Source organism: Oryctolagus cuniculus, chromosome 3 (genome assembly GCF_964237555.1).
Source record: "Oryctolagus cuniculus chromosome 3, mOryCun1.1, whole genome shotgun sequence".
Taxonomy (NCBI): domain Eukaryota; kingdom Metazoa; phylum Chordata; class Mammalia; order Lagomorpha; family Leporidae; genus Oryctolagus; species Oryctolagus cuniculus.
The window spans coordinates 70112878-70134714 of NC_091434.1; the positions used below are offsets into that span (position 1 = coordinate 70112878).

General features: G+C 41.9%; 1 protein-coding gene across 3 annotated transcripts in view; it reads left to right on the forward strand.

The window, feature by feature from the left end:
• TLK1 (tousled like kinase 1) overlaps positions 1–21837 on the forward strand; it is a 151846-nt gene that overhangs the window by 123050 nt on the left and 6959 nt on the right. For all 3 annotated transcript variants that reach the window (XM_002712279.5, XM_070070706.1, XM_070070707.1), the window contains 4 exons: positions 10934–11031; positions 15347–15428; positions 20487–20578; positions 20655–20744. In XM_002712279.5, the coding sequence (XP_002712325.1) occupies positions 10934–11031; positions 15347–15428; positions 20487–20578; positions 20655–20744 (362 nt within the window). The remainder of the gene's footprint in view (positions 1–10933; positions 11032–15346; positions 15429–20486; positions 20579–20654; positions 20745–21837) is intronic.

Here is a 21837-nt window from a genome sequence, read left to right on the forward strand (position 1 = left end):
TTTATTTGATTTATAAGCCCCGAATATAAGTGCCAGAGATTTTATTGGAAAAATATAACCAATTTGTAATTGAAACAGGATTAGTCAAGAACCATCAGCACCAACACAAATGTATCTTTGCAGACCGAAGGAATCAGCTAGTTTACAGTCATCTCAATCTCTACTAAAACAAAAATCACATCCAACATGCCACCTGACACCATTTCTTTCTCTCTCTCTCCTTTGCTCCTTGCGATGTGGCATTCATCTCTCCTTGTGCCTCCGTTCTGAAGAGATAACAGTATAGCAACAACTCTGCCACTGAAATCCTGTTCTCTGACCGATATTGGCACCTGCAAAGAGAAACAACCAGTAACAGGCAGCAGCAGCATCAGTATTAATCTTCCATGATGAAATCTTTACAGGTCAAGAACAAGTACACAGCTCTTTTCTCACTCCTTCACAGTGGACCATGCAACTAGTTGAAATGGAAGACAATGGATTGTCTGCAAGCCTTTTGAACAGTGGAGGAGAATACAGGGCGTTGGTTTTAGGTGAATTGACCCCCAAATATTCTTGAAGTTTGATGTCCCCTTTGGTCTTCCTTTCTAGAATGCCATTCATCCAATTTATCAGACCCTTTGTATGATCACAGAAAATAAGTTTGCATATGTGACATTTCTTGTCACTTTACATTTGAATGAAAATAATGAGCAGTATAATGCTGGAGGGCTTAATCTGTAAATCTAGATGTTCACCTTTATGACCATGACCAGAAGATATCTGGGAATTCTCTCAATTAGAGCCAACCACATTGTACATTATGTTTCTGTATAACATAATACAAGACGTTACTTGTGTAGGCAGTAGTTTTCAGTAGAATTCTGGTGAAAATGTACTTACACTAGAAAAAAATCATGAAGAATGCTACAAGGTTCTTGGTGTGTGTGGGCAAGAAAGGTGCCAAGAAGAATGCTGGAATTCTGTACTTGACATTTGTTCTTACTCCCACTTTCCATGGAACATGAGTAGTGGTTTATAAAGGATGATCATGTTGAGGGAGCTTGGAAGGAGCTGCTGCTGGGAAGGCGCTCTATTTACGTTCTGATCTCCTACTCCATACGGACCTACAGACATTCCCTGGCTCTGATTTTCATACACCTTAACTTGGTAGTAAATAATGTTTACTTACCAAAGTGAAAATTCAGAGGTAAAAGGAGTTTTGTTTTTGTAGTGTTTAATATTAACCCAGTTGCTATATAGGCAGTGGAATTAAACACATTTTGGAAGGAATCTTAGAATTCTTGTTGGCTGTTGGCTTGAGCAAAGATCGATGAATTGAGCTTTGTCAATTCAGAATCTTTGTTCACAAAAAAGATAGTTGCTTGGCCATTGGGCCCTCCCAGTCAGAACTGTAAACCACACTATTTATACTTGTATCTATAATGAGAGTATAGAAAACTAGGATCTATTCATTATTGGATAGAAAGTCTAATTGTTCCATACTTGGAAAATTTGTGGAATCCATCAGCATCCTGAGGAAGAGTAGAACGAAGCAGAAAGCTCAGAGGAGGGCCACAGTATAATGTACTAGAACATTGCACCTGTACTTGCATGCATGGATTTCAAAATTTCTATACCACAGTCCACTTACATTTTAATTCCTTTTTTTAAAAAGATTTGTGCATATATTTGAAAGTCATAGTAAATAGAAAAGGGGGAGGAAAGAGGAGAGAGAGAGAGAGAGAGAGAGAGCGAGAGAGGGAAATCTTCCATCTTCTGGTTCACTCCCAGAATGGATGGGACATACTGAATGCTGGAGTTGCAAGTGGCAGCTTAACCTGCTGTGACACAATGCTGGCCCCTTCCATAGATTTTTATTTATTTATTTATTTATTTTGGACAGGCAGAGTGGACAGTGAGAGAGAGAGACAGAGAGAAAGGTCTTTCTTTGCCGTTGGTTCACCCTCCAATGGCCGCCACGGCCGGTGCACTGCGGCCGGCGCACCACGCTGATCCGATGGCAGGAGCCAGGAGCCAGGTGCTTTTCCTGGTCTCCCATGGGGTGCAGGGCCCAAGCACCTGGGCCATCCTCCACTGCACTCCCTGGCCACAGCAGAGAGCTGGCCTGGAAGAGGGGCAACCGGGACAGAATCCGGCGCCCCAACTGGGACTAGAACCCGGTGTGCCGGCGCCGCAAGGTGGAGGATTAGCCTAGTGAGCCGCGGCGCCGGCCCCTTCCATAGAATTTTTAAAGTGCTCTTGTATGAGCTAGGACTTGGTGTTAGCACCTTCTATTTAAAGAATTTCACCCCCATAATGCAACAATTACAATTTTTTTCAAATATGCTAAATATTTAAATTTTGCCGATCACTTGAATTCTTAGATTTATTTGCTGCTCAGAAGGTAGGTTTTTAGTGTTTGGTTTGGTTTAAATTGAATAAAAAAACTGACAGAATCAAAACATACATACATATGTACATTCATTCACTCACTCATTTACTTAAAAGGCAGAGTCACAGAGAGAGAAAAGAAGAGACAGAGATCTTCCACCCGCTGGTTTACTCCTCAAATGGGCACAATGGCCAGGGCTGGGCCAGGCCAAAGCCAGGAGCTTCATTAGGGTCTCCCATGTGGGTGCTAGGACCCAAGCACTTGGGCATCTTCCACTGCTTTCCCAGGAGCATCAGCAGGGAGCTAGATCAGAAGTGGGACAGCCAGGACATGAACCTGTGCTTATACAGGGTGCTTGCTGGTGTTGCAAGCGGCAGCTTTACCCACTACACAACACTGGCTCCAAGCCATGCTTATTTTAATGGTCATTCCTAGTTCGAGTTTTCACTGTATATATTGATGCATTTGTAAACTGCCATCTCCCTTTTTCCCCTGAGCAAAGAAGGAAATGCAGTGTGGGAAAGGAAAATATTAATAGTTAAATCTCTGTGCTAATTGTCTAGGCTACTTAGACACACTGGAGATGGTAATGGTATGCTGCCTTCAGTTTTAAACAGCTTAGTGATTGGGGATAGAAGTATAAGTAGCATTCACACAAAGATACTTCCAAACAGTCATGGAAAAATGAAATTCAATTTATTTTTGTGTAAAAGAATTTTGAAATCCCTAATGTTTTTGTATAACATAGATTTTCTGTGAGCTCTTTAAAAAAATTGTATTTATTGGAGAGAGATCAATTTTCCATCGCTGCTTCACTCCCCAAATGGCTGTAATAGCCAGGACTGGGCCAGGCTGAAATCAGGAGCCTGGAACTCCATCTTGGTCTCCCAGATGGGTGGCAGTGTCCCAAGTACTTGAGCCATCCTCCACTGCTTTCCTAGGGTTGTTAGCAGGATGGTGGTTTGGAAGTAGAGCAGCCAGGACTCGAACCAGTGCCCGTATGGGTTGCTGCATCACAACACCAACCCTTCCACAAACTTTATGAAGACCCCATATATAGTTAGGAAAGAAAACCTCCTAATTTTTTTTCTTTTCCTCTCATTCCTTCACCAAGCCTACAGTCATTCTCAAACATAAGTATAATTATAGGGCAGTTATTTAAAAATTGAAATAAATTCAGACTTGATTTGTCTACGTGGTATTTGTTGATGAGTTGGTTCAAATTTCCATTGGCTCATTTGTTTTGTATCCTTAAGGGATATGAGAGAGCATATAATCTCTTTTTTTTTTCTTTTTGATTATTCACTTTTTTTTTTTAGATTTTTTTTATTTATTTATTTGACAGAGTTACAGACAGTGAGAGAGAGAGAGAGAGAGAGAGAGAGAGAGAAAGGTCTTCCTTCTCTTGGTTCACCCCCCAAATGGCCACTACGGCCAGCGCTGCACCGATCCGAAGTCAGGAACCAGGTGCTTCTTCCCAGTCTCCCATGCGGGTGCAGGGCCCAAGCACTTGGGCCATCCTCCACTGCCCTCCTGGGCCACAGCAGAGAGCTGGACTGGAAGAGGAGCAACCGGGACGAAAACCCAGTGCCCATATGGGATGCCGGCACCGCAGGTGGAGGATTAGCCAAGTCAGCCATGGTGCTGGGCCCCTAATCTCTTTAAAAAAAAAAAAAAAAAAAAAAAAAAAGGATTTATTTATTTATTTGAAAGAGTTACTGAGAGGCGGGGCTTGGGGGGGTATCTTCCATCCACTGGTTCACTCCCCAAGTGGCTGTAACCACTGGAGCTGAGCCAATTTCAGAGTCAGAAGCTTCTTCCGGGGCTCCCACATGGGTGCAGGAGCCCAAGGACTTGGGCCATCTTCTGCTGCTTTCCCAGGCCATAGCAGAGAGCTGGGTCAGAAGTGGAGCAACTGGGACCCAAACTGGTGCCCATCTGGGATGCTGGCACTGCAGGTAGCGGCTTTAACCTGCTATGCCACAGCGCCACCCCCTCCACTATCTTTTTTTTTTTTTTTTTTTAATATTTATTTATTTATTTATTTGGAAGTCAAAGTTACACAGAGAGGGGAGAAGCAGGGAGAGAGGGAGGGAGAGAGGTCTTCTATCTGCTGGTTCACTCTCCAACTAGCTGCAACGGCCAGAACTGTGCCAGTCCGAAGCCAGGAGCCTCCTCCGGGTCTCCCACACAGGTGCAGGTGCCCAAGGACTTGGGCCATCTTCTGCATTTCCAGGCCACAGCAGAGAGCTTGGTCGGAAGTAGAGCAGCTGGGTCTCAAACTGGTGCCCATATGGGATGCTGGCGCTTCAGGCCAGGGTGTTAACCACTGAGCCACAATCCGGCCCTCCTCCATTATCTTTTAATAATGGCTTTTGTTAATTTTGCCTTTCACTTTCCTGGTGATAAACGTTTGGAATGACATTAGAAATAGTATACAGAATTGAGAGTTGGTTTTTTTTTTTTTCTTTTTGAAGGCTTACATCTCCTAAGGGGTTAAGGTGTTAAGCTTTTAAAAATTAATTGTATTCTAGTGTTTTTTTTTTTTTTTTAAGATTTACTTTCATTTATTTGAAAGGCAGAGTTAGAAGGAGAGACAGAGATCTTCCATTCGCTAGTTCACTCCCCAAATGGCCCCAATGGTCATGGCTGGGCCAGACTAAAGCCAGGAGCCAGGAGCTTCTTCTGGGTCTTCCACATGGGTGCAGGGGTCCAAGCACTTGGGCCATGTTCTGCTGCTTTCTCAGGCACATCAACAGGGAGCTGGATCAGAAATGGAGCAGCCGGGACTCAAACTGGCGCTTATATGGGATGCTGGCACCCATATGCACCACAGCGCCAGCACCCTGGTTTCCTTAAGCCAAGTAATGTTACAGTGCTGTTAAGTAGACTCTCTCAAGCTCTTTGCTTTTCTATCCTGTCACCCTTTTTATAATGTACCACACAGAAATGATACATCAGAATACTGACTGCCTTATCTTGGATTTACAGAAAGACTGTTCATAGGAATTAAGTTTTTTTGGTGGGGATAACATAAAGCATACATTCAGAATTTACTAAATAATGTAATATATTCAATTTTTTCAGGAATTATTGGTTTTATATGTGACAATGCATTTTATAACTTAAAGCATTATATTATAAAGCATTAATGCGTACACACTCCATTGTATTAAAAATTTTTTTTAAGATTTAATTTGGAAGTTAGAGTTACAGAGAGAGGCAGAGAGAGAGATTCCAACTACTGGTTCACTCCCAAATGGCCTCAACAACTGGTGCTGGGCCAGGCCAAAGCCAGGAACCAGGAGATTTCACCCAGGTCTCCCACATGGGTGGCAGGGACCTGAACTGGTGCCCATATGGGATGCTGGCATTGTAGGTGGTGGCTTTACCTGCCACACCACAATGCCAGCCCCTTCATCTTTCTTTTAATAATTGCCTTTTGAAAGATACCCATTTTGAGACATGCTTAAAAATATTTGAAATCTCTGTGGTTTTTGTTTTTGAGAGGCAGAAATAGTTCCCATCCATTGGTTCACTCCCCGGATATACACAATGGCAGGAGTTGGGCTGGGCCATAGCAGGGAGCCAGGAACTCAATCTAAGTCTCCTACATGGGTGGCAGGGACGCAGCTACATGAGTCATCTCTGTTGCCTGAGCAGGAAACTGGAATCAGGAGCCTGAGCTGGGTATTGAACCCAGACACTCAAGTATGGCCAAATGCCTGCTTCTACCTATTCGTTTTCACCTGAAATTTTATAGAACTTTTATGTTGCTCTATTTTCAGCTTAGAAGTTGAGCCAACGGTATGTTAAGTTGCTAGAAGAGACTTTGATTATAAATGGAAAGCATTTCTGTGCTCAAGATATGGTAAGGGAGAAGCTTCTGGTCAAGTTGCTGTGGGATTTAGTTTTTCATATAAATTTCTAAAATTCAAAAATGTTGAGGTATTTTCTGTAGGTTACTTAAACAATGAGGCAATGTTGAGATCTGTTGTATACATGTATGATTTGGCCTTTTTTTATTGAATTCAAAATATTAGAGTTAATATTAAGATACCATTCAGACAGCTATAGAATGAACTGTTGTCCATTGTCACATCTTTTTGTTTAAACCCAAAAAAGCCATGTCCATTTATTGTGTATTTGATCACCAACCTCCCTCTTTAAAACAATCTATACTCATCTTGTCCCTTCTGTTGCCTGCAGAGAACAGTTCATTTCCAGAAATGATACTTGTCTTTTTTTCCTATGTCTTCTCTGATTTAATTAACTGCTCAGCTAGTGGATGGGTCCAGGATGAAACTTGATATACTTATTATGCAAAATTTAGCTGGTTGGATTTTTCTCTTTTATTCTACTGATCGGGCCAAGCCTGGCCATGAGTGTGAGTATTCCATTCTGTGATGAATTCAGGTCAGTTGTGAGCCCCTATCATCCTTGCTTCCCAAACCCTTTGAAAAAGGTTGATGCTGAGTGGAGCTCGAGGTGTTAATACAAAAGTAAAGCAAGGATAGCCTATTCTAAAGTAGCCTACAGGATGGCTCTTGCAAATAATCCATCGCAAAGATAAAACTACTGCATTCTAGACTGTAAGGTTAGACCAAACTGGGCCTTGCCCCTTTCTCTTCTGTGAAGGTACTAGATAGTGCTCTAAAATTCGCCTGAGAGTGTATTATTAGTCTGCCCAGGCTGCCACAACAAGGACCAGAGCAGGTGACTTACACAGCACAAATGAATTTTCTCACAGTTTGGGGTCCAGATCTCCAATATCAAAGTCTGGGAAGGTTTGGTTTCTGGTGAGGGCTGTCTTCACTCTTGGCAGCTGGCTACCTTCTTGCCCTGTTCTCACTTTTTCTGTCATAGCCTTTCCTCTGTGCTTCTGAGGGAATGGAGGAATCTCCTCTTGGGAAGCTGCTGGTTCCACCACGAGAGTGAGCCCCGTCGTCGTGAGCTAAACTAACACTGGTTACCTCTCAAACGCCCCATCTCCAGATGTCATTATATTGGGGGTATTCAAGCTTCAGTATATGTGCATTCGGAGTAGAATACACACATTCAGTCATTAGGATTTGGGAAAAATTACTTGGAGCTACAGGGTGACCTTGCAGGTTCAAGACATATGAAGTCATCTTCAGTTACACGATGGGATATGTAAATATATTTCACTATGATGAATATACAGATACGTCTGTCTATATATAAATTTTGGTTCTAGGTCCTTCCCTTGACATTTCCTCTTATGCACATAGAATCTAGAATCTAGACTGACCTGCTTTTTTTCCAAAAAACAAAAACTTAACAGTGACTTTATGACTTAACAAAGACTTAACAATGTTTTTTTCCAAAAAACAAAAACTTAACAATGACTTACCAAAGACTGAATGAAGAGTGCCTAAGCTTTCCTTTTGGAGCATTTTTTTCCTGACATTTTTGCTACGTTTTATAGAAGGAAAAAGCTTGCTTTAATTACTGACGCATTCATATTACTTTCTTTTATAAGTATTTATTTTGTGATGCTGATTACTACCACTGTATAGACATCTGAAGATTTTAGAAGAATTTCAATTATATACATCAGCAGTGTACTTGAATCTTGATTTAAAAAAAAAAATATTTATTGGAAAGGCAGAGTTATAAGAGAGGGAAGCACAGGCAGAGAGAGAGCGAGCGAGAGGTCTTCTGTCTGCTGGTTCACTCCCCAGATGGCTACAACGGCTGGGTCTGGGCGAGGCTGTGAAGCCAGGAGCTTGGGACTCCATCCAATTGCCCATGTTGGGGCAGGGGCCCAAGCACTTGGGCCATCTTTGACTGCTTTCCCATGTGTGTTAGCAAGGAGCTATATCAGAAGTGGAGCAGCCGGGACACAAACTGGCACCCATATGGGAGCAGGTGTTGCAGGTAGTGGCTTAACCTGCTGTGCCATGGTGCTGGCACCAGTGTAGTTGAACCGTAGGTAACTCAATAAATTTTACCTTCTTTGAATTCACTGTTGAAATAGTATCTCCATGTCAAATTGTCAGAAAAAAAAGTTAGCCGGCGCCGTGGCTCAATAGGCTAATCCTCCACCTTGCGGCGCCGGCACACCGGGTTCTAGTCCCGGTTGGGGCGCCGGATTCTGTCCCGGTTGCCCCTCTTCCAGGCCAGCTCTCTGCTATGGCCAGGGAGTGCAGTGGAGGATGGCCCAGGTGCTTGGGCCCTGCACCCCATGGGAGACCAGGAAAAGCACCTGGCTCCTGGCTCCTGCCAGGATCAGCGCGGTGCGCCGGCTGCAGCGGCGGCCATTGGAGGGTGAACCAACGGCAAAAGGAAGACCTTTCTCTCTCTCTCTCTCTCTCACTGTCCACTCTGCCTGTCAAAAAAAAAAAAAAAAAAAAAAAAAAAAAAAAAAAAAAAAAAAAGTTAAATATTTCAGTTGGTATTTTAATTTTAATTTTTGTCATATTATTTAATCTTTTGCCAGCCTGCCAAATCTTTAGTAGCTTCCCAGTTGTGAGTGTCTAATAAATGGCAGATTTTAAAGCCATATGAAAAGGAAGGTTCCTGCTTTTTAGATACTTTGTGTGGAAGGATTTGGATTCTTTCTTATTCCTGGACATACCTATATGCCATACAAAGTTTATTTTATATGATGACTAAATTAAGACAGCTAGTCTTAATTTTGAGTTCATTGCTTCAAAATGTTCAAATTTGTGTCCTTGTCATGAATCTTTTATTATTAAATTTCACCTTCTTTCTTCATTAAGGTTAGAAATATTTGTGGGCTGGCGCCGCGGCTCACTAGGCTAATCCTCCGCCTAGCGGCGCCGGCACACTGGGTTCTAGTCCCGGTCAGGGCGCCGGATTCTGTCCTGGTTGCCCCTCTTCCAGGCCAGCCCTCTGCTGTGGCCAGGGAGTGCAGTGGAGGATGGCCCAGGTGCTTGGGCCCTGCACCCCATGGGAGACCAGGAAAAGCACCTGGCTCCTGGCTCCTGCCATCGGATCAGCGCGGTGCGCCGGCCGCAGCGTGCTGGCCGCGCTGGCCATTGGAGGGTGAACTAACGGCAAAGGAAGACCTTTCTCTCTGTCTCTCTCTCTCACTGTCCACTCTGCCTGTCAAAAAAAAAAAAAAAAAAGAAATATTTGTGACTAAAACTGTATTAAATGAGAAACTGAAGACAATTTATTTAGTGTATCTATTTTAGAAATGTCCCCCAAATTCTAGAAGATTTATTTTTATTTAAATTTATTTTGAAGTGTTCTGTTTATCATCTTAGTGCCCATTTTACATTAAATATCATTGCAACAAGTAATGGTTAAGTTTCATTTTAAAGTAGTAAAAATAACGATAATTGATCAAGGATCAATACAACCTACCTTCTTAGATTTTGTTTTCTAAATCTGTGAGGATTTTATTTTGTTTTTCTTCATAACATTTAAACTGTTCCTTTCAATTTAAGACTTAGGGATGAGTATAATAGAGTTTATACCTCTATGAAATACAATATTAACACTTGCCAAAGTAATTTCAAAATGCGTAATTTTTTGGAGGTAATAGATTTTCCTATTGCCACTATAAGTTATGGAAAGAAAAGACACCAAGGAGCTAAAGAAATGATGAAATACTTAAATGTGGTATTCAGAAGGAATCTACTCCATGTGATCTAGATTTATAATTTTCACTTAGGCCAACATAATCTGTGTTTATTTACTCAACAAATATCTATTCAAAATATTCAAAAACTGGATGCTTCTAGAAACATCCCCTGATAATTTGGTATATTTTTATCCATCCATTAATTTTCAGATTTATATTGACATGGGGTGTGTGTGTATGTGTGTGAGTGAGAGAGAGAGATCTGATGTTTGCTTATTTTGGTATCAGTATTAAAAAATGTTCTAAAAATTATATACTGTAAGACATGAAAAACATTAAAATTTTTATATTTAATGATTAAAGTAACTTTGGGATTTGTTTATATCTGCTCTGATGACTGAGATCTAAGTTTTTGGTTTTATTGTCCCTTAACAATTACAATGTGTTGTCTCCACAGTGAGTGGTCAGACTTTGTATATGTATTTGTATTTATATTTCAAATGTGAGGTCTAGGGATAATTAGAGTTTTTTTCTTCTCTCATCCTCTTTTAAATACTTTAAAGCTATTTTAAAATATTTTCATTTCATTTGTTTGGTGCTAGTAAATTATTCCTCTTAAATTAAAATTTGGATGGACCAGAAGTAAATTTTCAGCTCATTTTGTGTTACAACTGAATTCCAGACTACCTTAGTCACTTTCAGCATGGACATCATAAAAATGTATTTCTTCTATGTCATACAGAATAAAACTCAGCAGCTCATTAGGTATAGGTATTTATGTGGAAGTTGATTTCTTGAAATAGGCTTTGCCTTCTTTCTTTCCCGCTTTCAGGCATTGAAAAGAGTGCTTTGGTCTTTTTAAACACAGTGGTATTACACTCTTCTTCCCATCACTGTTAAAAAAAAATTGAGGCATGGGTAAAAATACCTTTTTATATCACAAATAAATTGAGCTTGTTATAGTCCCCTCTCTTCATTTTCAGGAAGAGGCAGAAATCCAGGCAGAACTTGAACGTTTGGAAAGAGTCAGAAATCTTCACATACGAGAGCTCAAAAGAATAAACAATGAAGATAATTCACAGTAAGTCATTATTTGTATTTCACAGTGTTATTTGATAAAAGTCAGCCTATTCATATCCTTCCCAGCACAGAGAGCAGAAATGTAACAGTTCATCATGAGGGGTGCTCCCCACATGGGAAGAGACCCCAAGTCCTTCCTGTGGCTTTGAAGGGCTTGTGGGAGCTGTCCCCAGATGCCTCACACATGCCAGGTGTCCCATCTCAAGGCATTTGTGCTTGCCACCATGTTCACCTGTGTTATGCTTGCAAACACCTGGGTGGCTCCTTGTTTCACCCCAGTGCTCACTGGAGAGGCCATGCTTAAACCACACTGACAGAACAGAATCTGCTACACCTCATTCCTCCCTTCAGTGCCCCTTCCTGTATCCTGGCATCCGCCATCGTATGTATCGCCATCTAGAACTGCAAGTTCATACTGCAGTTACTTCTTTTCTGTTAGCATGTAAGCTTCAGGAGAGCAGTGACTTAGTGCTGTTCTTACTGTATCCCCACCCTACACCAGTGGCTGGCCTGTGGTAAGCACTAAATAAGTGTTTGGGGCCAGCGCAGTGGTGCACTGGGTTAATCCTCCGCCTGCAGCACCGGCATCCCATATGGGTGCTGGTTTCTAGTCCCGGTTGCTCCTCGTTCAGTCCAGCTCTCTGCTATGGCCTGGGAGAGGAGTGGAGGATGGCCCAGGTCCTTGGGCCCCTGCACCCACTGGGGTGACCAGGAAGAAGCTCCTGGCTCCTGGCTTCAGATCAGTGCAGCTCTGGCTGTTGCAGCCATTTGGGGGGTGAACCAATGGAAAGAAGACCTTTCTTTCTGTCTCTCTCACTGTCTGTAACTCTGTCAAATAAATAAATAAAATATTTTTTAAAAAATAAGTATTTGTTGACTGAATACCAAAGTTACGTTAACGTTAGTGAAGAAGGTATTCCAACTAAGCCAAATATCCAGCATGATGCAAGAATTTGTGAAGAAACAGAAAAGTACATGTTACCATCTTTGCTCTTAATCCCTTGTTATCAAAATGAGCGCTGTAGATGGTTCATGTTAAAGGAATTTTTAAGATCCCTGTGGGAGCAAGAAGATTAAGCAAAGTACCACTTATATTTAATCAATGTAAAGGTATCTATGTAGACTTTTTAAGACTAATTACAGGCCGGCGCTGCGGCTCACTAGGCTAATCCTCTGCCTTGCGGCGCCGGCACCCTGGGTTCTAGTCCCGGTCGGGGCGCCGGATTCTGTCCCGGTTGCCCCTCTTCCAGGCCAGCTTCTGCTGTGGCCCAGGAGTGCAGTGGAGGATGGCCCAAGTACTTGGGCCCTGCTCCCCATGGGGGACCAGGATAAGTACCTGGCTCTTGCCATCGGATCAGCGCGGTGCACTGGCCGCAGCGCGCCGGCCGTGGCAGCCATTGGAGGGTGAACCAACGGCAAAAGGAAGACCTTTCTCTCTGTCTCTCTCTCTCACTGTCCACTCTGCCTGTCAAAAAAAAAAAAAAAAAAAAAAAAAAAAAGACTAATTACATTATTTGAAGCTCCATGAGTTACAAGCTACAAATTTGAAATGATGGGCTGATGTGGTGCAGCCAGGTAAGCTGCCACTGGCGACACTGGCATTTATACTGAGTGTCAATTTGAGTTCTGGCTGTTCTATTTCCAATCCAGCACCCCACTAATGTACCTGGGAAGGCAGATGATGATTGCCCAAGTGCTTGGGCCCCTGCCCCCCCTGTGGGAGACCAGGATGAAGTTTTCTGGCTTCTGGCTTTTGCCTAGCCCAGCCCTTGCTGTTGGGTCCATTTGGGGAGTGAACCAGCTGATGGATGATCTCTTATTGTCTCTCTGTCCTCTCTACCACTGTTGCTCTGCTTTTCAAATCTGTGTGTATCTGTGTGTGTGTGTGTATGTTTGTAGATAAATTGGAAGTGGCCAATTTGTGTTGTGAAATGTATCTTGCTTAGAAGGAGGCCTAACTGATGTATTTGTAGTTCATAAATATACAGAACATTCCATTTTGCAAGGTGAATGAGCTAATAGAAATAGAGTTAATGGATAGCTTAAATTCTCTCAGGTTACAGTTCTAATAAAGGCAGGTGGGACAAAGCTTAGCTTTTTTTTTGTTGTTGTTATTTTTATTTATTTATTTTGACATGCAGAGTTAGACAGAGACGAACAGAAAGGTCTTCCTTCCGTTGGTTCACCCCCAAAATGGCTGCCACGGCCGGCGCGTTGCGCCAGTCCAAAGCCAGGAGCCAGGTGCTTCTTCCTGGTCTCCCACGTGGGTGCAGGGCCCAAGCACTTTGGCCATGCCCCACTGCCTTCCCGGGGCACAGCAGAGAGCTGGACTGGAAGAGGAGCAACTGGGACAGAACCAACGCCCCAACCAGGACTAGAACCTCGAGTGCCGGCACCGTAGGTAGAGGATTAGCCTAGTGAGCTGTGGCGCCAGCCAAAGCTTAGTTTTAAATTTACTATTCTGAAAATTCTGTTTAGGCTTTGTGGCTGTGACTAAAATATGGGTAAAGTAGAACAGCTTTACACAGACCCCTAAGACCGAAGCAGAGGGGTGGGCATTTGGCCGAGATGTGAAAATACTGATTAAGATGCCTACATCCCATATCAGAGTGCTTCTCAAGCCTAAATTCAGTTAATTTTGAATAAAATAATAATGTATTTACATCTAGAATTATGAAGCTATTGTTGGCCTTTTTATTTTTTTATTAAAGATTTTTTAAAATTTATTTGGATGAGAGGAGAAGCAGAGAGAGAGAGAAGTCTTCCATCTGCTGGTTCACTCCCCAGATGGCCGCAATGGCCGGTGCTGTGCTGATCTGAAGCTAGGAGCCAGGAGCTTCTTCTGGGTCTCCCACATGGGTGTAGGGGCCCAAGGACTTAGGCCATCTTCTGCTGCCTTCCCAGGCCATAGCAGAGAGCTGGAACGGAAATGGAGCAGCCAGGACTCAAACCAGCACCCATATGGGATGCCAGCACTGCAGGTGGCAGCTTTACCTGCTACACCACAGCGCTGGCCCCTTTATTTAATTATATTTTATTTTTAAGATTTACTTATTTACTTGAGAAGCAGAGCTAGAGAGAGGGAGAGACAGAGAGAGAGGTCTTCCATCCACTGGTTCACTCTCCAAATGGCCACAATGGCGGAGCTGTGGCCAACCTGAAGCCAGGACTTTCATCTGGGTCTTGCACGTGGGTGCAGAAGCCCAAGGACCTGGGCCATCTTCCACTGCTTTCCCAGGCCCTAGCAGAGAGCTGGATGGGAAGAGGAGCAGCCGGGACTAGAACCAGCGCTCACATGGGATGCTGGTGCCACAGGAGGAGGCTTAACCTACTACACCATGGCACTGGTTCTTGTTGGCCTTTTTCAAAATTTGGAGAATGCACATTTTGAGACTACATTTTTCTGCTAAGCACATCACTTGACCTCTCTCTGCATCAGGGCCCACTTCAGGGGTTGGTTGAGAATTAAATGATTTACCACATGTAAATGCTTAATATATATAATATATAATAAGTTAAATAGTAAATAATACTGTTGTCTGAGTGGTTTAAAGTTTAAAAACATATTTTTTTTTTATTATTATTTTTTGAAAGACTGAAAGATCTTCTGTCTGCTGGTTTACTCCCCAAATGGCCACAATGGCCAAGCTGGAGCCAGGAGCTTTTTCCGGTCTCCCATATGGGTGCAGGGGCCCAAGCATTTGGGCCATTCTCCACTGCTTTTCCCTGCCGCATTAGCCAGGAGCTAGATGTAAAGCGGAGCAGCTGCTACATAAACTGGCACCCATAAGGGATGTCAGCACAGCACACGGTCCTGCTTTGCCACACTGTTGGCCCCAAATCTTTACGTTTTTAATTGGCGATTTAGGTTTTATTTTATAGAAGCCCAAAGACCAGAAGAGTTCATGATGGGTACCAATTCATAAATATAATTATTTTTAATCACATGCCAATACTATAAAACCTTGATTAACCATAATTCCCAGTACAAAAGTGTGTTTTTCTAAGAGTGGTGATTCCTGCTGAGTAGATAAGGTACTTCATAAAGCTCCTGGCAATACAGTGATGGAAGGTTTTTATGATCATTGAACCTGAATATTCAGCTATAATAGAGAAGCTTTGTGAGTGTGGAAGCCTTAAGATAAATGGTGGACCTTCAGATAAATTAGTGGATAATGAAAAGAAGTATTGAACAGAATTTTTTTTTTAATTAACATAAGAATAACTGAGGAATACTAGGAATTTAAAAAGATAATGAAACTTTGAAGAAAATTTTTTTATTTTTAATGTGCTTGCTTTTTTCTCCTAACCCTAAGGTTCAAAGATCACCCAACATTAAACGAGAGATATTTATTACTTCATTTACTTGGTAGAGGTGGCTTCAGTGAAGTATACAAGGTAATACAAATTTAAATTTATTCTGTTCTTCACACTGCTATAGCAATGATATAGGAGTGTATGGGTACATAATACTTCTCTTTTGTCCACTGATTTTATGACTGGAGTTATGTCCTCATTGTTACTACAAAAAACAGTCTGTTGTGACTTCCGCTCTCTTATCTCTAAAGACGGTGTTTGCACCTGCACAGTCCCTTTGATATTTGGTACCTGCTCACCATTAGCCAATCAAGTTCCAATAATAACAACCTTCTGAATCAAGATGGGCAGGTAACCATTTAAAACAGTAAATTATAGAGTCATTGATTGCACCCTTTAATTTAAACATACCTGCAGCCTTAATGTGATCAGAATTTACCCAAATTCCTACCTATTTTTAAAACCATTGCTTTTTACTCATTATGTTCACTGTTTATACCTTCTTTCTTTTACTCTGCATTGTATCTTGAAGTCTCTTATTCTGTATTCTCCTTTTAGCAGCTTTTTGTAATCCAGTCTGATTAACTGACTTGCCATCTGTTTAATTCCACACCAGATTAACACACACAGGTACTTCAAAAAGTTTATAGAAAAATAGCATGAAAACCTAAGTTTATTTTGGTGCAAAAATTTCGGAAATCATGCAGGTTTTTGTTTCATAATGTTCATTTTCCATGAACTTTTTGAAGACTCCCTTGTATACATGGTTTTAAAAATTTTTTGCACCAAAATGAACTTATCTTTTAGTCCATTTTTTCCACAGAACTTTTTGCAGTCTCTTTGTGTGTGCGTCTCACACTTTTCTTTGTGAGCTCCATTCCTGTTTTTGTACATGACTAATTCACTTCCTCTGGGTGTTTTGAAGGCACTGGAAACTCCTGTTTGAAATGGAAGTATCATCTTCCTCTTCTCAAACCCCGTCTTCTGACACTGCTTCCTAATGCAGTGTGGCATTGCCGTTCATCTGCCAAGTTATTCCCTTTCAAAGCACCAGAACTCTTCCTTCACTCCTCCTTCCCCTCAGTTCCCTTCCCCCAACATATTACACATCTCTGCTGCCTGTTATTGTGAATGTTACTAAGCTCTTCTAAACCCAGCCATCGCCCCTCTCCTCTCTGCTTACGTAAGCCTTCTTCTCCAGCCTCCGAGCTGATCGATGGGCATTGCATTTATCCAGTTCATTTTGTGTGTTCCAGCTGGATGAGCTTTTTTGAAAGGCAGTCTGGTCATCCCTGCCTGTATGGCCCCTTGTGACTTGTGCTCTCGGTTAGGATGAAGTCATATTGACGGTCATCCTCTCACCTTAGTTTCTCTTTTCTCCAGAAGGCTCCCCCCCCCCCCTTTCTTCATCCCCTTATATCAGATCTGGTATGCCTTTTATTTTTTAAATATTTGTTGAGTGTTAAATTTTTTTTATTTGAGAGATCTCTCATCCACTGATTGACTTCCCAAATGCCTGCAACTGCCAAGGCTGGGCAAGACCAAAGCCAGGAGACTGGAACTGAATCCAGTTCTCCCAGGTGTGGCAGGAACCCGGTTGCCATCACCTGATACCTGCCAGCATGCACATTAGCAGACAGCAGGAATTGGAAGCAGAGCTGGGACTCACACCCGGGTACTCTAATAGGAGACGTGGGTATCCTGCTGGCCTTTTAACTGCTGTTCCAGAAGACCTTCCTCCAACCCCCTCCCCCTCCATAGTGAATTTCCTATGCTCTGTGCTTCATTATATATCCATGTAGTTAGTGGTTAAGAGCTTTGATTCTAAAGCCAGACAACTGGGTTTAAATCATAACTGTGTATAAACTTGGGCATATTACTTAAACCTCTGCTTCCCTGTATCCTTGTACTAATATCAGTTTCTACCTTATAGGGCCACTATAATGATTAATTGAACTATCACAAGTACATTGAAGCTTAGTAATATAAATTAATAAAATTATTGGAAATCTTGATTCAGTTTACCAAGGAATGTGCCTTTCTGATTTACTGGTTTCTAGTTCTAATTCTGGGGACAATGACGGGATTTGGATTCAAAGAACTTCAATTCTTATCTTGGTTCAACCATGAACTATTTTTGTTTTATTAACTTGGACAAGCAATAGGCATCATGGGGCCTCCTCTCCTCAAGAGTGATCTTTGAGCTCTTCCAATTCCTGTTTCTCTGATTTAGTTCATCCCGAGGCACTTAGTGTTGGAAGTTAGCTTAAGACCACAAGGTAGGGAAAAATATGATCATCCACCTTGGATTTCAAACTAATTTGGGGGCTGGTGCTGTGGTGTAGTGGGTAAAAGCTGCCGCCTGCAGTGCCAGCATCCCATATGGGTGCTGTTCAAGTCTTGGCTGCTCCACTTCCAATCCAGCTCTCTGCTATGGCCTGGGAGAGCAGTAGAAGATGGCCCAAATCCCTGGGCCCCTGCACCCCTGTGGGAGACCTGGAAGAAGCTCCTGGCTCCTGGCTTCATTCAGATCAGTGCGGCTTCGGGCATTGCGGCCATCTGGGGAGTGAACCAGTGGATGGAGGACCTCTTTGTCTGTCTGTCTGTCTGTCTGTCTCTCTCTCTCTCTCTCTCTCTCTCTGCTTCTGCCTCTCTGTAACTCTGCCTTTCAAATAAATAAATAAATTTTTTAAAAAACTAATTTGGATCTAAGAGTCACCAAAATTATAGTTAGCATCGGCTCACTGCAAAGTTGCTGAGCTTAGGCCTGTCCCAGGCTTTTGGGACTGCCCTCTGCTGCTGCCTAGGGCTACTTGAGCTGTTTGTAGCCCTGGGGGTGGGTAGACTTTTTTTGTAGAAATCAGAAAATATGCCGACTTGAACTTTATACCCACCTAAAGGTTAGTAACATTTCTTTTCAACCCCTTTCATGATTGCCCATTGCATTGGGAAATAAAAAAGCAAGTTATAAGTCAAGGAATAAGAACTTTCATCTTACATTAGGGTAGAAGAATCTGAACCAGTTGCTGTATGATTACTATTGGATTACAGATAGTAATACAGTCTTTAGGGAAAAAGCCAGCCATTCTTAACTAATGTTGGGAGGAAAATGCATTGTACATAATATACTATAACCTGTATACACTTATGGTAACTTTTTGTTGGGAATATATTTAGATTTCTCCTTTGGTTGTGCTTTGTGATTGCCTATGAATTTTATCCTTATTAAGCTCCTTTGCTTTTTGTCTTAAATACTACTTTTTTAAAATTGTTTCTTTAAATTTAACAGCTACTAATAGTAAAGCAATTAGCTATTCTTTATTGGATATTTACTATGAGGCATGTATTAATTCTGAACACTTTTTTATGCTTTACCCCATTTAATCCTCTTAGCAACTGTAATTCAGTAAGACTGAGACTTAAGAGACATGTCTCTTAGCACGGAGGCAGCCAGCTGATAAGTTCATTTGACTCCAGAGATAATATTCTTAACTACTGCATCCTATATCATGTCTGACTGCATGCTTTATAATTCTGTAGCAAAGCAGTCGCTTTAGGTTAAATTGATTGGGGGGGAGGGGCAGTGGAGATTGGAGATTTCTTTCACTAAATACGTAAGCTTTTAAGTTTTTAAAGGGGCACTTTTGTATCTAAATCACAGTGGGTTAAATCTAATGGCATTCAGGATTAATCCTTTGAGATAACCAGGGAAATTTGGAGACAGGTTGGGTATGAGATGAGATTAAGAAATTATGGATGTAGTTGGGTGTGATAATGGCTTTTTCCTTTAGGCTTTATTATCTCTTAGAGACGCTGGAAAATTTGTGAGTGAGATTTGTTTTAAAAATAATCCCGGGGCTGATAGAAGCATGGGTAGTAGGAAGTAAATGAAATAAGGACAAAACATTTATAATTTTTGAAACTGGATGGTGAGTTCATAAGAGTGTATTATACTATTCTATGTTTGGGTATGTTAAAACAGTTTCATAATAACAATGCAGAATTTTTTTTCAACAGCTGCAAAATTGTTAGGAACTTAATTTTCAAAAGTAAAAAAAGTTGGGGGCTGGTGGTTGCTAGGAAAATATCTTTTTTTTTTTTTTTTGAAGATTTATTTATTTATTTGAGAGGTAGAGTTACAGGGAGAGGTAGAGACAGAGAGAAAGGTCTTCTGTCCGCTGGTTCACTCCCCAAATGGCTGCAACAGCCAAAGCTGCGCTGATCTTGGGCCAGGAGCCAGGAGCTTCTTCCGGGTCTCCCATGCAGGCGCAGGGGCCCAAGGACCTGGGCCATCCTCCACTCCTCTCCCAGGCCATAGCAGAGAGCTGGATTGGAAGAAAAGCAGTGGGGACTAGAACCAGCACCTATATGGGATGCCGGCGCTTCAGGCCAGGGTGTTAACCCACTGCTCCACTGTGCCACGGCGCCGGCCCCAGGAAAATATCTTTTAAAAGGTTTATCCAACCCTCCAAAAAAAGCATTACTTGGGTGAGCATTGTGGCACAAAAGCCCATATTGAGCCATTTAGAGTCCCAGTTCTTCCACTTGTGATCCAGCTCCCTGCTAATGTGTATCTCAGGAGGCAGCAGATGATGGCTCAAGTGCTTAGGCCCCTTCCACCTACATGGGAAACCAGAATGAAATTCTGGCTCCTGGTGTTGGCCTGGCCCAGCCCCAGCTGTTGTTGGCATCTGGAGAGTGAACCAGCAGATGGAAGATTGAGTTCTTTCTTTCTCCATTCTTTCAAGTAGATTAAAATAATAAGCATTAACAACAATTTTTGGGGAAGCATTACAGCCATCTGTTTTCCTGGCTGTGTGCTGGAAGTGCCAGACAGAGGAGCAGGTCCATATTAAAAACAAATAATTGCTTTATTATTTTATCTTGATATATATGACATTTATAAAACTTGAATGTGAAAATCTACGTTTGGGTTTTCTGTCACTCTGGAGTTTGTGTCTTATTTCTGATAATGTGAGCGGTGTATAGTCTCAGTAGAAATGATCATTAAAAATTACTGTCTATTCTAATCCCATATTTATGGCAAAAGCCATCACTAAAATAAGGACGTCTCTTCAGCTACTCAGTTGGTCTTTGGTCATAACTTTTTTTTTTTTTTTTTTTTGCCTTGAATTCCAGGCTTTTGACCTTTATGAACAAAGATATGCTGCTGTGAAGATTCATCAGCTTAATAAAAGCTGGAGAGATGAGAAAAAAGAAAACTACCACAAGTAAATATCAACACTTTATGGTTTATTGGTTGAATTTGGAATGATCGTAGAGAATTAACACTCTCTCTTCTTGTAGACATGCCTGCAGAGAGTATAGAATACACAAAGAACTGGATCACCCCAGAATAGTTAAACTCTATGATTATTTCTCCTTGGATACAGACACGTAAGTGAAGCATGAAAGATATATTTGGGGTGGGCACTGGCTGCAACAATTAAGATGCTGCTGGGACTCTGGCCTCAGAATCAGCCCTTAAGGCATTCGGATCTGGCTAAAAAGCCCATGAGAGTTTCGCAGGCATGGAAAGCCAAGACACTGTGGCAGGAAAAAAAGACCTAAATGAAAGATCTCTGCAAGTAGATCCCAGTAGAAAGAACGGGCCATCAAAGAAGGAGGTACCTTTCTCTGAAGGGAGGAAGGAACTTCCACTTTGACTATGGCCTTGTCTAAATAAGATCGGAGTTGACGAACTCAAGAGGCTTCCATAGCGTTGGCAGCTCATTACAAGAGCCTTGGGTGATTACTGACGTCATAAATAAGAGTGTCAATTGTTAAATCAACAGGAGTCACTGTGCACCTGCTCCCCATGTAGGATCTCTGTCCTTAATGTGTTGTACTATGCGAATTAACAGTAAAACTACTACTCGAATAGTACTCTATACTTTGTGTGTCTGAGTGGGTACAGTCTGTTGAAATCTTTACTTAGTATATAGTAAGTTAATCTTCTGTATATAAAGATAATTGAAAAACGAATCTTGATGAAGAATGGGATGGGAAAGGAAGTGGGAGATGGGATGGTTGCGGGTGGGAGGGAGGTTATGGGGAAAAAAGCCACTATCATTCAAAAGTTGTACTCTGTAAATTAATATTTATTAAATTAAAAAAAAGCATTCCCCCCCCCCCCCCAAAAAAAAAAAAAAGAAGATGCTGCTGGGGATGCCCACGTCCTGTTTTGGAGTGCCTGGGCCCGAGTCCGAGCTCTGCTTCCAATTCCAGCTTCCTGCTAATGTGCACCCAAGGAGGTAGCACGTGATGGCTCAACTAACTAGGTCCCTGGAACCCATGTGGGAGACCCTAATAAATTCTGGGCTCTTGGCTTTATTTAGCAGGCATTTGGGTAGCAAACAAGTAGATATAAGATCTCTTTCTCTGTCTTGCAAATTAAATATATAAGAAGAAATGATGGATTTGCTTCTGCTTTTCCTATCCTATGATGGTCAATGGAGTATTCTCCATTGTGACTCTGAATTACTGGATA